This window comes from Anabrus simplex, chromosome 1 (assembly GCF_040414725.1).
Source record: "Anabrus simplex isolate iqAnaSimp1 chromosome 1, ASM4041472v1, whole genome shotgun sequence".
Taxonomy (NCBI): Eukaryota; Metazoa; Arthropoda; class Insecta; order Orthoptera; family Tettigoniidae; genus Anabrus; species Anabrus simplex.
Window position 1 is genome coordinate 1,072,750,803 of NC_090265.1, and position 15,299 is coordinate 1,072,766,101.

At 41.6% G+C, this 15,299-nt stretch overlaps 1 protein-coding gene across 1 annotated transcript in view; it reads left to right on the top strand.

Moving 5' to 3' along the window:
- The first annotated feature begins 5,466 nt into the window (after nucleotides 1-5,466).
- The window catches only part of Rpp25 (ribonuclease P protein subunit Rpp25), a 76,696-nt gene continuing 66,863 nt past the window's right edge, over nucleotides 5,467-15,299 (top strand). The window contains exon 1 of the mRNA XM_067137162.2: nucleotides 5,467-5,785. Coding sequence (XP_066993263.1) covers nucleotide 5,785 — 1 coding nt within the window. The 5' untranslated portion in view covers nucleotides 5,467-5,784. The remainder of the gene's footprint in view (nucleotides 5,786-15,299) is intronic.

Below are 15,299 nucleotides of genomic sequence, written 5' to 3' on the forward strand. Positions count from 1 at the left end.
ATAGGGCGTTTACTCCACGAAAGGAACTTTCCTGTTAAATCCATCCAGTATAAAGGCCGTAACAGGATTCAGGTAAACTTTCACTCTCCTAATCATGCTAATGACTTTCTGCAGAATAAGTTCCTTGATACACACAAGTTGCATGCCTTTATTCCTCACTCCAATATCTTCCGTGTAGGCATTATACGCGGTGTTGAGAAAGATCTAACTGAATCCGATATTCTTACTTTACTTCAGAGTGACGTCAAAGTTCATTCAGTTCATCGCCTACGCCGTAAATCCCTCCAAGATGGTCAGGCAGTATATCTACCAACCGGCTCCGTAAAGATTGTTTTTTGCTCCAAAACGTTGCCCAAATATGTTTCAATCTATCATGTAATGTTAGAAGTCAATCCCTTTATATTTTACCCCATTATTTGTTCCAAATGCCAGCGTTATGGACACACCATACGCAATTGCCAGTCCACTAACTTTCGCTGTCGCAACTGTGGTTTGAATCATCCTACCTCAGACTGCCTTGCTAATGTCAAATTATGTGTACATTGCAATCGGGAACACGAAACGGGTTCATCAGATTGTGCTGTTCATCAGAAGCAAGTGGAAATCAAAAAACTCATGTGCACTGATAACATCTCCTTCTCAGAAGCTTCTGCTCGACTATTTCCACCTACTTATTCTGAGTATAATAACATTCAACAATTTCCTCCCCTACCCTCTCAACATCCTTCTCCTATACCAGACGCCCCTCGCAAACGCAAATTCACACAAGTGATTGTTAAGGATTTGCCACCTAAACCTTCTCCCGGCTATGATAGAGCTGCGTATCTCCAGCTAGTGCAATCCACTACATCCTCTCGCCCCTCTCAATCTCTGAGTTATCAATACCCCATTCAAACCAGTCAGCCCACTCCCTCAACATCGAGCCCGTCCATGCCTCTGCAACCCGCACAGCATCCTCAAACAGGTACTACACTCCCTCAGCGAGAACATGTTCATCAGTGTGTTCTCAATCTTCTCCTGCAGCTTACTCAACTAATTGGAGATCACCCCAATATCTTACCCGTTATTAGTCAACTTCGCGAAAGTTTACACCTTATCTTTAATAATGGTAGTACGCATCCTTCAATGGAATGCTAGGAGCCTACAAAATAAACAATATGAATTCAAAATTCTCATGCACGAAACATCTCCTCATATAGTCGCTTTGCAAGAAACTTGGTTTTCTCATACAACTCATTTTTATTTTCCAGGATATTCTATCGAACGCCATGACGGACCAGGATTTGATGCTGTCGCACTTATGATACATACTTCGTTATCGTACACTCCATTACATCTACAGTACTTAATACCAAATACCTATTCCATAGGTCTTATATATCAGAACACGTATGTTATAAACTTGTATAATCCCCCTGATAACTACATCTCTTTTGCCCAATGGTTCAAATTTTTTAATCAGTTTCCACCTGATACCCAACTGTTGTTTTTGGGAGATGTCAATATTCATCATACTCAGTGGGGAACCCCGCTCAACACCTCCAAAGGCACACAGTTCTTACATGCTGTAACTCAACATAATCTCTTGCTTCTGAACGATGGTTCCCCTACCAGGCTCACTCCTCCTGGTTCGTTGCCTAGTGCAGTCGATCTATCACTTTGCCGCAACTCCATTGCCTCTATAACCACGTGGCGGGTACTCAGTGACACTCATACAAGTGATCACTTTCCTATCCTCATTACTTATGGCCACAGGTATATTACTAAAAACCCACTTAACGACCACTATATCGCTCCGCTACGTTCCCTGAAACAGTTCAATGCTTCGTGCTTTAACTCCTACATGGTAACCCAATTGGAGACCTTCCCTGTAACAGAATTATCCTATCACTCACTGCTCAAAATAATAACACAGTATCTGGACCTATACCATCCTTTTACACCACCATCAAACTCCATGACAACTGGTGCCTCTCAATTAAAGTGGTGGGACAGTGAATGTCACCACTTAATCCTTAAACGCAAGAGACTCTTCAAAATTTATCGTAAAACTCTAACCCCTTCACACTACTTTCACCTCAAACATCATATTGCTCATATCAAACGTGTATTCAATCAAAAACGACGACAGGCCTGGAAAACTTTTATATCCTCTTTCCATAACCATATTTCTGCATCTCAATTATGGAATGCTATCCGTGCTCTCACCCGAGCTTCCACTCACGTCCCACGCCCTCAAATCCCGCCGACTATTCTGAATGACTTTCTAAGGTCCCTCACTCCAGATCATGCACTTCCACCTTATACTCCAGCTATCTCTGCTTCCACTCGTCAGTGTTCAGTCCTTTCACGTCCCATCACTCTCCTTGAGCTCACGTCCGTTCTTAATTCCTGCAAATCATCCACTCCCGGTCCTGATTATATCTCTTATGCCATGTTACAACAGTTGCCGACCAAAGCCCTACACGTGCTTGTTCAGTACTTTAATTTTGTGTTACATACTACGACTCCACCTCCCGAGTAGAACACTTTTTTCCTAGTTCCGGTTCCAAAGCCTCGACGTCCAATGACCTCCCCTCACAATATTAGGGGAATAATTTTGCCGTCTTGTATACGCAAACTATTTCTTAAACTCCTGCTCCAAAGGTTTCTCTGGTACTTAGAATATTATTCCCTCCTTCCCAAGTATCAGTATGCTTACTGTAAGGGTCGAAATGCTCAGGATGCGATCAATATGCTTATAATAGACATCTTACTAGCTAAATCACGAAAAGAACACACTATTGCTGTCTTCCTCGATATACGAGGTGCCTTTGATTCCGTCCCCCTGAATATGTTATGGGATGTGTTATCACAGAAAGGCATCCCAACCACTTTCATAACTCTTCTACGTCATCTGTTAACGTCTCGCACTCTAATCTTCAAACCCCCTCTCACTACGCCATCCCCTCGTCAAGCTACTGTCGGCGTCCCTCAAGGTGATATCTTCAGTGGAATACTGTTTGCTTTATATTTATCCGGCCTCGAACAACTTGCCCTCCAATCTGCCCGAATTCTTATGTATGCCGACGACATAGTTTTCTACTTTTCCCATAAAGACGTAGATGTTGCTCGCAAATGCATAACACGGCTGCTCATTCAAGTTCAGTCCTGGTTACACACTCATGGGTTCTCTTTATCACCCGATAAATGCTCTGCAGTAATCTTTACTACCAAGCGGGTTTACAACTCCGAGCCTTTACTGTTCGATACTTATGAAATTCCCATACGTTCGCACCATAAATATCTTGGCATTATCCTTGACCGTAAATTACAATTTTCCCAACATATACAACACCTACGCAACTGTACTACCACGTATATTAACCTCTTAAAATCCATTACACGTCGTTCGTGGGGAGCTGATCCTGCTACAGCAAAATTAGTCTACTGCTCCACCATCCGTGCTCGTTTCGACTACTGTGCACATATAATTGATCTTGCATCACCATCTGCCCTTCAATCCCTCAACACAATTCAAAACCAAGCACTACGAGTTTGTTTTGGTGCGTTGTCTACCACGCCTACTAATGCCTTATTAGTTGAAACTGGTGACCCTCCTCTTCTCCTTCGACGCAGATTTCTAGCATCTAAGTATCTCCTCAAACGACTTCTCGTGATCTCCAATAACCTTCTCCCCAAAATACAATTACTCGCTCAATCATTCTGAACACCTATCACCCCTCCTTGCCGAGCCCCTGCCTTAATTTGGGCATTTGAGTCTGTATCCCCTTTTAAATCTACTATTATTCGTAGTCATGTGCTACCATACTATTCTGTGGCATACGACGTGATTCAATATACTCCTACTATTATTCATTCTAAAGAATCTTCTTTTGCTATGCTCCCTTACCGGCTTTCATTTTTTCCTCTACATTCTAAAAAAGTTCGCATTTCATCCACTAATGCCTGTCCCAATTTTTATACTGATGGATCAAAAAATTCTTGTGGTGTCGGCGCTGCTTTTTATTACGAACAGACTCAGTATGCTGAATTGTTTCACTTATCGTCCCACTTTTCTATTTTTTCGGCTGAACTCCTTGCCATACGACAAACATTACTGTACATCAAACATTCATCCATACAATCTGCTAATATATTCACTGACTCTCTCTCCGTGCTCCAAACACTACAATCTAACAAGTTTACGCTGAACTGGTATGTTTATAATGTCAAACACATCCTCTTCAATTTACACCAATCAGGTATCCAAATAACCCTCATTTGGATACCTGCACATAAGAACATACCAGGCAATGAACGAGCCGATCGCTTAGCGAAAGAGGCTTCCCTCTTATCTACAACCCCAGCTACATTTTCTGTTCCAGCCACAGATTTCATATCTCTCCTCAAATCACAACAACGACAAATATGGCAAGACACATGGACAACATCTGCCTGTCAGAAGGGCAAATTCTATCATAGTCTCCAACCCATACTACCTACTACTTTCTGGTATCAACACGCCACCTACACTCGTCGTCATATCATGAATATCATACGTCTTCGCTTTAATCATTCCCTTACACCTCTCTATAAATTTCGATTTCGCTTACAACCGCATCCCCTATGCCATTGTGGATCTGTAGATGCTGATATCAATCATCTCTTTTTTCAATGCCCATTGTACAACTCTCCTCGCCGCTGCCTGTACTCCAACTTAATACAATACAATTATCCACTCCCCTCGTCAATTGCATGTCTCGTCTACAAGCCCTCTCCCACAATTATACGTATCTTAAATCAGTTCTTAGATCACTCTAATTTACAACTCTAACCCCACTTTCCCACAATACATTGACACTACTTACACATTTCATCATATTCTTAATTGCCTCCCGCTCTCCCCAACGCCACCTCTTCAAACAAGACACATAGCTACCGTTTATTCTCTTCTCCCCCTCCACCGATCGCGTGTACATTTTCATTGATGTTCATATCAACACACTGTCGCCCCTCTTCATCTTTTGTTTACGATTTCACTGACACTTTGCCCCCTCTATACATCCCCCCATATACGTTGCTCAGATATTTCTTTCCATTTGTCCAAAGTCCTACACTCTCACATATATCCACCCCTCCGTCGTTCCCCTGCCCTCTCCTGCTTGTCCCTTATATGTTGGCCCGGTGTGTATGTTTTGTAGAAGTCGCTGAGACGGCCACTCTAGCGTGAAGATTAGTATACCTTGTGTCCCTGTCTTGTATACGTCTTCCCTCACTCTCAATTCTCTAGGTGATACGTCTTTTCCTGAACTACTTCAAGTGCTTTGAACCCAATTTGTGAGTCTGCTGCATGGTCTACTTCCCTCAATCTTCAAGTACTTCGTACTCAGAAAACATTGTCAACTGCATTGGTGTTCTACTTTATTGAAATTGTGTGCGTGTGTAAAACTAGTACAAATATAATACAGTATTGTGTCTGGGTAAAATAACGAGCCCAAATCAACTTCACGAACAGAACAGAAGTTTTTCATAAGTTTGTAGGTTAGGATTTGAATCAATCAGGGTATTATTTCACTTGGTTTCTTAGGTGTACTCCAATTTACCTGTATCTACATTCTCATTATTGTCTCGTAGAAGTACGAAAATGCTATTCGTATGCAAGCGTATTGTTAGGAAAGTGCATCGATAGTTACTGAAATATACGAAATCTTGTCATTCCTAACCTATAGATTTTGTTTCGGAAAATTCATATCCTACTTGCATTATAATCGGAAGCAGCTCTTGAAGTTGACGTATTTGAAAAGTAAGTGCCTTTTTCTATTAACGTAATTGTGAAATATTTAAACGTTCTCTAGCGATTTTGAAGAGACCTGGTAAGTTTTGCTAACTTGCGTACACCGAGTACAGTAGGCTTCTGCTGAGCAGAGGCTAGCGTATTACTTCAGCCCAGCTGTCATCTTATTTGTAATGTTATATTAAGTAGAAATTAATGAAACCTTACTTGTAGAGCATCTCAGAGGAGAGATGTGTTCATTGCGATGTCCAGGAACCCACGATCCCGCCCGAAGTCGTGCATTTACTTTCATAACCTAATGAAGACTATTACACACCATTTTCCTTTCTGAAGTAACTACTTGCATTCCTATTGGCCAATGTGAAATGGCACATTATCTCGTTCCCATCAATAATGTTAATCATAATCTGTTACCAACCCCGGCCAGCGGTCTTCTCCAGGTCCTATCCCAACTGTTCGCACGGCAAGAACCGGTCCAGACCAATCGTGTTTCCACATGGAAGTAGAGGCCTAGGGCCGCTTCGCAGCTTCTAACCTGGGGCTTATGCCTCCAGACCCCCCTTTCCTTGTCCCAATATCACTGGTCTTGTCCAGATCCTATGCTAAACATCCACATGGCAAGAACCACTCCAGACCAATGGTCTTAACCAGGTCCTATCCTAACCCTCCACATGGCAAGAACCAGTCCAGACCAATCATGTTTCCGCACAAAACTAAAGCCTTAGGGCCGCTTTGCAGCTTCTAACCTGGGGACTTGCGCCCCCAGGCCCCGTTTGCTTGTCCCTCCAGCTATCGAAGCACTTCTCACTCATTAGTTCCTAAGTTGAGATGTAGTCAGCACGGAGCACTGTTTGACAACATCCTTCCCGAGAAGGCCACGACCGTGGTAACAAACGACAATCGTGAAAGCCAAACTACAGTCGTTGCGCGGGTGTGAAAATCATGACAGCCGGGCTGAATTAATAATGCAGCTAGTTTTGGCTAATAATACGAATATAAATGGTCCGTTATTGGACATTATAAATTTTCCAGCTAACTCATTCCTGGTTGCCAGTGTTTCGCCCCAGTGTACTAAGTTGGGCTAATCATTTGGTAAATATACCAATATAAATGGTCCGTTATTGGACATTATAAATTTTCCAGCTAACTCATTCCTGGTTGCCAGTGTTTTGCCCCAGTGTACTAAGTTGCGCTAATCATTTGGTAAATAACATACCCACCAAGATGCATGGCTAGTGCATACCATGAAGGCCACTGCGTAGGCTACTTGGAGCCACCGGCAGTGCCATTGCAGTATGAGAGACTTTGTCTCATTACCAAATATGCCTGCCTGGCCATCAGATGGTATAGATGTTGATTCCCATAGGGAACCTGAAACATTTGTCCCGAATGAGTAAATGTGTCGGTGTGACGTAAAGCCCCTAACAAAAAAAGAAAACCATAATCGTCTTGGTCTCACTATACTTCTCTTACCTTCCATGACCAAGTCCATTATTCTCCTAAGGAACCTATCCTTGTTCACTCACCTTATACGACTCCACCACTGAAGCTGGTTTATGCGTACAGGTTTATCATTTTAATTCATTACTAACTTAGCCTTTATCTTCTCAGTCCGAGTACCTACCTTCCTCTAATTATTCCCACTTGTTTGTACTGGTGATTATTCTCGCTATTTTAATGTCGGTTACTTCTAAGTTATGAATACAATATCCTGAGTCCATTCACTCCCATAAAGCAAAGTTGGTCGGAAAACAAACCGGTGTAAAAGTACTTTCATCCGGGAGCTTACTTCCTTCTTACGGAATAATGTTGATCGCAACTGGGAACTCACTGCATTACCTTTGCTGCACCTTGATTCAATCTTGCATCTAATACTACCATCCTGGCAGAATATACTTCCTAAATACTTGAAATTATCTACCTTTTCCATGTTTGTATTCCTAAATTGATGTTCAGTTCTCTTAGGTTTCTTACCTGCTGACATCATTTTAGTCTTGGAAAGGCTAATTTTCATATCATACTCATTGCATCTATTTTCAAGTTCCATGATAAACTGGAGGCTTATAGTACAATCTGCCATTAAGACTAAGTCGTCAGCATAGGCCAAACTTCTTAATACATTCCACCTAACTCGGGGTGCGAAATCAGAAAGAAGTGGTGAGAGGGAGAAGGATCATAGGGATTAACTTTGTGTTTATTTCAGGGAGTACCCAGCAGTGGAGGGGGTATAAAATTCCCCTGTAAGTAAATTACCCCTCCCCCCCCCCCCCAGAAAAACATAAATTTTAAATCTCTTTGTTTGAATTCTGTTGTTATAACAAGAATGATAAATATGTAAAGTTATTCCTGGTAGGTGTTTATACACTAGTGTCCAAAAGTTAAGCATAATCACTAAACAAGGCCATACCGCCTGATAGGAATGTCAGACGGATTGCTGAACAAACGGAAGCTGACTCACACACCATATGTCACACAACTTGTCCAAGAAAACAGTGTCAGAAAGGTTCTGGTAGCTAAGGTACACATTTGACAACAACTAATAAAACTTGGCAATGTCTTCCATAACAAAATATGCTGTTAATAGGATGTATGGTTACCCCTAACGGCCACACATGCTTCGCAGCGACGTGGCATGCTCTCTATCGGATGGTCCAAGAACTCTTGTGGCAGACGATCCCATTCCTCCGAAAGGGCAATGCGAAGGGGTTGGAGGGTCCTTGGTGGAGGCTGACGGGATGCAGTTCGCCTCCCCGTTGCATCCCAGGCATCTTCTATATGATTCAGATCCGCAGACCTCGCTGGCCAGTCCATGCAATGAATGTCTTCCCCAGCCAGAAATTCATTCACCAGAGTAGCGCGGGGATTCGTCCATTAAGGGGAAGTACCAACCGCATCTTTGAAGAGTCGAACATGTGGTCTCAGTACCTCATCGCTGTATCTCCAAGCGTTAACAGTGTTCCTTAGACCACCCATGAAGATGTGCATGTCCGTACGGCCATTCAACATGATGACTCCACCACCACCATACTGGTCCCGTTCCAGGATGTTCCTGTGGTTGTATCGGTTACCCGGTTCACTCCAGATTAATGTGCAACGGGAATCGTTCTGCAAACTGAAGGGGATTCATCTGCGAAGAGCACATTCCTCCATTCATTCATGGTCCAATTTCGATGTTGATGGCTCCACAGTGAGCGGGACACACACTGCTGGACGCTGGGCAAACAGCCCTGCTGTTCTGATCCTCCGGTACACAGTTTGCCGGGAAACGGCAACCCCTGAGTCGTCTGCAAGCTCCGCCGACAATTGTCTCACATGCCTCCATTCATTCGTGGTCCAATTTCGATGTTGACGGCTTCACAGTGAGCGGGACACGCACTGCTGGACTTTGGGCAAACAGCCCTGCTGTTCTGAGCCTCCGGCACACAGTTTGCCGGGAAACGGCAACCCCTGAGTCGGCTGCAAGCTCCACCCGACAATTGTCTTGCAGGTGCACTCCGATTACATCGGGCGGTTAAGGCCAGATATTAGTCCTGCTGTGGGGTGGTTATCCTTGGTCAACCTGGTGCTGGCCTATGACTAACATCTAACATATTTACTGTAACATCTGTGTCTCGAAATCACCTCCAAAGCCTGGAAATGACACTTTGTGGCACATTCAAGGATACAGCGACTTCGGTCTGTGTCTGGCCTGCTTCCAGGCAGCCGAGTATTCTACCCTGCAAAACGGGGTCCAAATGGCATTGTTGTGCTATTATGTTGTCATGTTCACCATGAGGCTACACTCCGCACACTATAACAGGGTGAACACGACTGAGGGAATATAGGGCGCAGGCACTGGCTGTGTTTACCTTGCGGTTATGCCGCTAGTCAAAGCAAGGAACACACACAAGGTTGGTAGGTGCATATGTCGTGCGAATTGCGGTCTGTTTCCTGTTGCCCTGGCTACTTGTAACTTACGTTTAACTTTTGGATACTAGTATTATTTTTTTTGTTTGTCACTATACAGTTCAATAAAAATATTGGTAACCAGTAGGCACTTTAAACTAGGTGCAGTTTCACTGAATCCCTCGGCATATTCAATGGAAAAAGTCGGTGCGAATCTCAGAAGTCTACGTACTTTTCTCACTTTCCCTTGAGCATGGCTGGTGCAGTTGCAGTGTTGATTAATAACACTAGCCAACATGATTTTGCGGTAAAATAGAAACTATGTAATTCTTATGGAAATCGCTGCCCTGATTGTGAAAATGATTCTATTTTTTATCACGTCTAGTTTTGACGCAATTCAGTGTTTTAGTATCTGCATGAATTCGTAAGATATAATGTTGAGAGATGTTCTCGTGCAACTCTTTTTTAGAATACAGTTATGTGATTTGATTTGTTATTGTTTGCATTTTATTATAGGTTTATTGCTGTCTAAATTGTCATTTTGTAGTTAGGGGTTTCCTGGTAAATTCATAACAAACTCCCCCAGATACGCAATAGACCGCGAGGTATCTAGGATTGAAGATAAGGCAGTTGAGCGTTTGTCTTTCATCTTAGACCACTTGAATAAACAGACGTGTTAAAAGCCCCAGCCCTTATGCAATGTTTATGATGGACTGATAAAGCAGTTTCTTTGCAAAGATAACAATCCGAACAATACGAAGATGAACTTGTATTTTGTACGGATGTTTCAAATCTTCTATGTCAATTGGGAGAGAAAGAGTATGATCCTAGTAACTGGCGTGTTTTTATTGACTCTTCCATAAGAAGTTTAAAGGCTGTTTTGCTTCATAATACAAATGTTCTGGCATCCGTACTACTTGCACACTCCACAAAAATGTCAAAATCATACAAGACCTTAAAGTTGGTGCTTGAAAAAATTAAATATCACGAGCATGGGTGGCAAATTTGCGGTGATTTGAAAATCATTGGATTGTTGCTGGGACAACAAAAAGGCTATACAAAATTTCCCTGTTTCCTATGTGAATGGGATAGCAGTACATGGGATAAACATTGGGATACAGTGAATTGGCCAGAAAGGAAACAACAACAACCAGGATCCAAAAATGTCTTGAATGTAAGTCTTATTGACCATGAAAAAATTCTACTTCCACCCTTGCACATCAAATTAGGTTTGATGAAACAGTATGTCAAGGCATTAGATAAAAGTAACCTATGCTTCCAATATTTATCCACTAAATTTCCCTCATTATCAGATGCAGAAATCAAAGAAGGGGTATTTGATGGACCACAGATTCATAAACTGATGAAGGAAAAAAATTTCACGGACACAATGACCAAAATTGAGAAAGAGGCATGGAACGCACTCAGTGATGTGACTAAATTCCTTGGCAACATTAAGGACCCTCAGTACAAAGAAATTGTAAAGAAAATATTGGTAAAGTTTAAGGAACTCAGTTGTAATATGAGCCTTAAACTTCATTTCTTAGCTTCGCATCTGGATTATTTCCCTCCAAATATAGGAGCCATCAGTGAAGAACAAGATGAAAGGTTTCACCAGGATCTCAAAAATGCAAAATGACGCTATCAGGGACGTTGGGATGTGAATACGATGGTTGATTGCACGAGATGACCCTTCTCGAGATCATTCAAGAACATCAAAATCCCGGAAATTCCACGGAAAACGGTAAAAGTCGGAGGTGTGAATCTAACCTGCATATAATGTAAGCAAAAAAACTATGTATGTTTAACCATATAATTTTTATTCAAGGTATGGTTATATTAATTTAAAAGCAACTGTACAGCTGAAACTAAATAGGCGCTTTATGCGTCATATTCACGAATTTCAATATACATTAAAAATATACAAACCATCTACTTGCTTACAAATCAGCATTTATGTGTATTTAATGCATGAAAAATATGATTACATTTTGCAAGCTGAAATTTACATTAATATATCAAATTTAATCAATACTAAGTATCAACAATTTTACGTAAGAACAAAATAACATTTCGACCACTAAACCAGACCTGATACGCCGAAACTAATTTTTCCCCCTTGAATTCTGCGTTAAGAAATTCATAAAACCCACCTGTTTTCGTTTTTACTGCACAAAAAAAGTTTTTTTTTTTTGCAGGCTAGTGTAATTTATGCCCAACAGAAGCTGAATCGTTGCAAACATTGTGACCATGGAATCCTGTAGCGACAAAGGAAGTAGATATAATACCAATATAATGGTCCGTTATTGGAAATTATAAATTTCCCAGCTAACTCATTCTTGGTTGCCTGCGTTTCGCCCTCGTGTGCTAAGTTAGGCTTGTCAGTTGGGACTTAGCACACTACCCAAGACGCAAGGCTAGTGCATACCGTGGAGGCCACTGCATAGGCTATTTGAAGCCACCAGCAGTGCCAATGCACTATGAGAGCTATGTCTCATTTCCAAAAATAGATGCCTGCCTGGCCATCAAATGATGTAGATGTTGATTCCCATAGGGAACCTAAAATATTTAGCACACGAGGGCGAAACGCAGGCAACCAAGAATGAGTTAGCTGGGAAATTTATAATGTCCAATAACGGACCATTATATTGGTATTATAAATTTACTCATTCAGGACAAATATTTTAGGTTCCCTATGAGAATCAACATCTACATCATTTGATGGCCAGGCAGGCATCTATTTTTGGAAGGTGGCTTCAAATAGCCTATGCAGTGGCCTCCACGGTATGCACTAGCCTTGCGTCTTGGGTGGTGTGTTAAGTCCCAACTGACGAGCCTAACTTAGCACTTGAGGGCGAAACGCAGGTAACCAAGAATGAGTTAGCTGGAAAATTTATAATGTCCAATAACGGACCATTATATTGGTATTATAAATTTACTCATTCAGAACAAATATTTTAGGTTCCCTATGGGAATCAACATCTACATCATTTGATGGCCAGGCAGGCATCTATTTTTGGAAATGAGACATAGCTCTCATAGTGCATTGGCACTGCTGGTGGCTTCAAATAACCTATGCAGTGGCCTCCACAGTATGCACTTGCCTTGCGTCTTGGGTGGTGTGCTAAGTTCCAACTGACGAGCCTAACTTAGCACACGAGGGCGAAACGCAGGCAACCAAGAATGAGTTAGCTGGAAAATTTATAATGTCCAATAATGGACCATTATATTGGTATTATAAATTTACTCATTCAGGACAAATATTTTAGGTTCCCTATGGGAATCAACATCTACATCAAAGGAAGTAGAACCGTAAACAAAATTAAACTTAATAAACTAAATAAAAGATAAAATTTATAAACGGAGTGTACTAAATATTGTAAATTCCATAATTTTTGTCCTATCTTTGTATCCCATTTTCAAGATACGGAATGTGCCCCCTGCCATGCTGAGTGGCTCAGACGGTTAAGGCACTGACCTTCTGACCCCAACTTGGCAGGTTCGATCCTGGCTCAGTCTGGTGGTATTTGAAGGTGCTCAAATACGTCAGTCTCGTGTTGGTAGATTTACTGGCACCTAAAAGAATTCCTGAGAGACTAAATTCTAGCATCTCGGCGTCTCCATAAACCATAAAAGTAGTTAGTGAGATGTTAAAACTAATATTATTATTATTATTATTATTAAATGTGCCCCCAGAAGATTTTTTCGAAAAAGAACCCTGCTAACTATCAGTACACTATTTTTGGAAAATCATAAGTGAAAAAATAAAAAAAGTGAATAATAAAGCACATAACTAGCACTGAAGAAAGAAAATGTGCCATGTCAGTGAAGCCTGTTGCACTCTTCTGGAAAATGATTAATGAATGAAAAGTGAAGTACTATGGAATGTGTTGCTGGGATGAAAGATGACAGGAGGAACTGGAATAAACCTGTTCCACCTCTGCTTTGTCTGGCACTAATTTTTCGTGAAGTGATCACTATTTCAACCGCCGGTGCAAATGGTGGGAGGCCAGCTGTGTCACGGAGGCACCTTAGAAAATCTTAAGCAAACTTACATTTTTAAAATGAAAATGCAGATCCATATTAAACAAAAGGAAATTGTTACAAGATAAGAAATAAAATGAAATAAAACTCCCCTCGAAGAAATATTCTGAGGTATTTCTCCTCTTCTTCAGCGAGTAGCATTGATCTGCCAAATGATGTCCACAGGCGACCTATTTATCAGCAATGGTAATTGCATCCCACAATTTCAAAATGGTCCATTGAGTTTAATAGTCAGCAGAAACTACAAAGTTTTTACCAAAAGGCAATTTCTTTCGGTTGTTTGGATGCTATGAGCAACCCTGAAACCTCGTTCACAAGCGGCGGTTGACATAGGGTCTGAACAAATTTTTGTTATAAATTTTTTCGAATTCTTTCAAATCATTTTAGGTTTTAGAGCCTAACTTATACTCCATCCACTGTGATACCACAGTATCACCTTCCAAACCAAACAACTCAGCTGCTTTGTATAAATCAAAATTGCCATACAAATCATTCATATGACTACTTGTTTCTTTTTCAAACACTGAAAAGCACTTCAGTACTTTACTTGAAGGAAATCTTCTTTCTACTTTGTCTACTAAACCCTGAATTATTTGTCCTCATATTTTGTCAAACTCTCTCTTTTCACCTTCCTCAGAAGGGCAATACATTAAATACTTTTTCCTTGGGAAGATTCAAATAAACAGTCTTTCATACATCTTTAAGAGTCTGGTATTGCAGAATTAAACTTGGTTTCGATTTCACCATAAGGTACAGATTCCTTTTGCATTGTATTTATGAGGGACAGTACACACAATCCATCGAACAGAAATCCCAACAATAGAATATTTATTCTCTGTGACAGCTTTCTGTATAGCTCTACAAACTTACAGGAATCTTTATTCAATATTTCACTGTTTTCAGATTCACAAAATAGGTACTGCATGATGCAAGGGATGTCTTCGAAAACTGCCAATGAACAGTCCTTCCTACCTGAAATCCAAAGAACATGGAAGAGTTTTTCGACTTTAAAGAAATTGTTACTATCCCAAGTCAAGGCTTGGAAGCGGAGGCCTCGCCCACACATGCTAGAGAGGCATCCATGGTTCCTCCACATGGGTGATACAGTGGTTCAGGTGAAGTGGGGCTGGTGATTGAGGTGAAGGCTTACTGCGAGGTGCTGGAACCAACACATCACTTTGTTCTACGTAGCCTGGACGAGCCGTGGGTTGGGAAAGGGGCGATCCCAACCTAGGGGGAAAGTCATGGCTGTGAACTCAGTCATGATAATGCCAAGTAGAGACCATGTGAGTAGGCCTACTGAAGGGGGAGCAAACCTGGCCAGGTTCGGACCGCTGGAGGGACGACTGAGGGGTGTGGTCTCTGCTACGGAGAGCCTGAGTTGTGGGAGGACATGTCTGGCATGGATGCTTATAAAGAACCAATTTCAAAAACTTCAACATCAAGGGAAGCCAAGGAAGCTCCAGCAGAGCAGATCCGGGAGCAAGCCAAAGATGAAAAAAATGGAGACAGAAGTCCCAATTGGACAGGCTGTCGCTGACTCAAAACAAGAAATGGCAACATAAGCTCCAGTAGAACAGACTGCAGTCAGAAT